At 35.3% G+C, this 2,459-nt stretch overlaps 1 protein-coding gene across 1 annotated transcript; it reads left to right on the top strand.

Moving 5' to 3' along the window:
• Positions 1 to 3: 3 nt before the first annotated feature.
• On the top strand, positions 4 to 1,307 carry LOC21391923. Its single transcript, XM_024171541.1, has 4 exons — positions 4 to 21; positions 225 to 276; positions 310 to 504; positions 610 to 1,307. Exons 1-4 carry the CDS (start codon positions 4 to 6, stop codon positions 1,305 to 1,307), a joined length of 963 nt encoding a protein of 320 aa, XP_024027309.1.
• The last annotated feature ends 1,152 nt before the right edge of the window (positions 1,308 to 2,459 follow it).

Below are 2,459 nucleotides of genomic sequence, written 5' to 3'. Positions count from 1 at the left end.
CGCATGTTCTTCACATTACATGCATGACCTAAAGATTTAGAATGACAGTCTCAGACTTTCAGTTTGCTTATCATACATTCAACTATTATGAACATAAAGAGGACAATTCATAGATATATAAAATAAAAAAATCTTTATTAATAGTCAAAATATCTCAAAGAATATTGTTACATTTATTCCTAAGGGCATAAACGCTAACACCTTTTTCTACTGCATATTTACAGTTAAATGTTAAATCCTTGACTACTTTAGATATCACATTAAATTCTTATTCGCGTAATATCTTGAACTGTTTCCAGTCTTGAAAAGGCCCCGACAACATCTTCTCGCCGGTTTGGAACCAAAATAAGGAAAAGGATATTCTCTATGTATGCACCGGACCTTCTTTCAACTCCGCCCAAAGTCTGGACATCTGCGCCATCCCCGAAGTGTCCCGTGGCGCAAAACATCGTATACAGCTAACAAGAGTTTCCAACAACGCCTTCCCATCCACCAATCCAGCTGGTAACAACTTCCTAGCTATACTTGCTCCTTCTAATTCCTTTCAAAATTCCTGTTATAACGTGATATAATTAATAGAACTAGAATTTGTTTAACTTAATGTAATAGGGACGAAATTAGTATTTCGATCTACGAGAAACGGAGGGGATAAGAAATACAAGAACCTATACATAATGGAGAATGCAGAATTAGGCGAATATGGGGATGGCATAATAACAAGGCTAACAAATGGGGCTTGGACTGACACACATTGCCAATGGTCCCCAAGGGGAGATTGGATAGTCTTTTCTTCAACCCGCGACAAGCCAGACGATGCACCGGAAAGTGACAATGGTCTTGACCCAGGATACTTTGCGGTATTTCTAGTGAAGGCGAATGATCCGTCAGTGGTGGTAAGAGTGTTAGGAAGTGATAGTGATCTTGCAGGGCATGTCAACCATCCGTTCTTTAGTCCGGACGGAAAGAGCATTGTTGTGACTGCGGATCTTGCTGCGGTGTCTGTGGATCCTATCTCTTTGCCTATTTTCGTGCACTCTGTGAGGCCTTATGGCGATATTTTCATTATCGACATCGACCCGGATGACATAAACAAGAATAAGGACGTGGAGAAGTTCAATCGCATCACGCATAGTAGATACGAGAATTCGACTGCTAGTTGGACCCCCTTCTCGACTCAAGACCCGAACGCAGCATGGAACCTGCATTTCGACAGAGTCTACATTCCGGCATGCCCTTATGCGCAATGCGATGGAGGCGAAAGTTGGCACATGACCGGCCACCTTTGCATCCCAAAACGATGTTGCTGAGCTGATTGCCTTTGTGTTCCTATATATCTACATGTGTTCTTAAAGATCCAGTTTGTTTTCATTTGACTTTTTTTTTTCTTTTTTATTGAAGGTGTGTTTTCAACTGGTGTGTGATTTTTTCCTTTTCATCAGGTGTGTTTTCACTATCTTTATTTCTAATACTGCTTGTTGTTATCTTTATCTCAATTGTTCTTTCCGAAATGACGCTTGTATATAAATAAAGTACTGCTTCTTTCTACTCATGGTATTTTGTTTATTATTAATAGTACTAAAATCTTTGTGAAATGATCAAAGTTAGTATTTATTAATTTGGACATATATGCTAATGTTCTAAATATCTACCATCAGGAACATAGCATTATAAGTTTAAAACATAAAAGACAAAATCTTATCGGTCTTTATCGCTTTACCAATTATTTGCAAGAAGAAGGGCTTTTTTCTTATCAGAATACCTTATGGAATTGTAATAATGCCCTCTGTTTTCCTTTCTTTTTTTCCCCCTCTCCTCTCCTTTTTTTTTTTTCCTAAAAAAATTCGTTTTTCCCATTAAGGAAACAATGTGATACGTCAAAACAAATAATAAATCATGGTTTCAGAAGAAGGATGTTGAATAGAACAAACAAAAACATAAAATGCCTATTATTAAAGCTTTAATTTTAAAAGTATCGATTATTATACAATATTACAAAAATGCCAATTAAAACATATATGTAACCGCATATGCCCTTATAGATTATTTTGCGGAACATATATGGTTAATTTTTATTTGTTTTTATCGTAATATTCCACATATTTACTTTTCCTTTTATCTCTAATTAATTGTCTGTAATAAAAAATTTGATTTATTTTTATTAAAGTATTTTTTAATCAGCTGATTTCCCTCTTAATTTTCTTGTTTAGACTTCCACACGCACAATTGGAGTTTTAATCTTCTTCACTAATGGTTGATAATTCGGATAGATTGAATTCAGCAGACAAAAGTGGAAGATGCAATTGGGCATGGGATATGGGTTCTAACTTGTTCTATTAGCATTATTAAATCAATAACATTATCATTACAGGAATGAAACAACGTTTTTATGAATTCGTGTATTCTTGCGTGTTTGTTGTTTGAGACTTTTTACAAAATTTTTATATTCAGTATGTTTCATA

The sequence above is a fragment of the Morus notabilis genome, unplaced genomic scaffold, assembly GCF_000414095.1.
Source record: "Morus notabilis unplaced genomic scaffold, ASM41409v2 Scaffold966, whole genome shotgun sequence".
Taxonomy (NCBI): domain Eukaryota; kingdom Viridiplantae; phylum Streptophyta; class Magnoliopsida; order Rosales; family Moraceae; genus Morus; species Morus notabilis.
Note: the sequence above shows the minus strand (reverse complement) of the source record. Positions and strands in the feature narration are given on the sequence as shown.

What these genes read in the sequence shown, in the direction of transcription:
- LOC21391923 (XM_024171541.1), top strand. An exon ending in CACATTAAATTCTTATTCGC is followed by an intron (nt 277 to 309) that starts GTAATATCTTGA and finishes AGTCTTGAAAAG; the next exon opens with GCCCCGACAACATCTTCTCG. An exon ending in CCCATCCACCAATCCAGCTG is followed by an intron (nt 505 to 609) that starts GTAACAACTTCC and finishes TTAATGTAATAG; the next exon opens with GGACGAAATTAGTATTTCGA.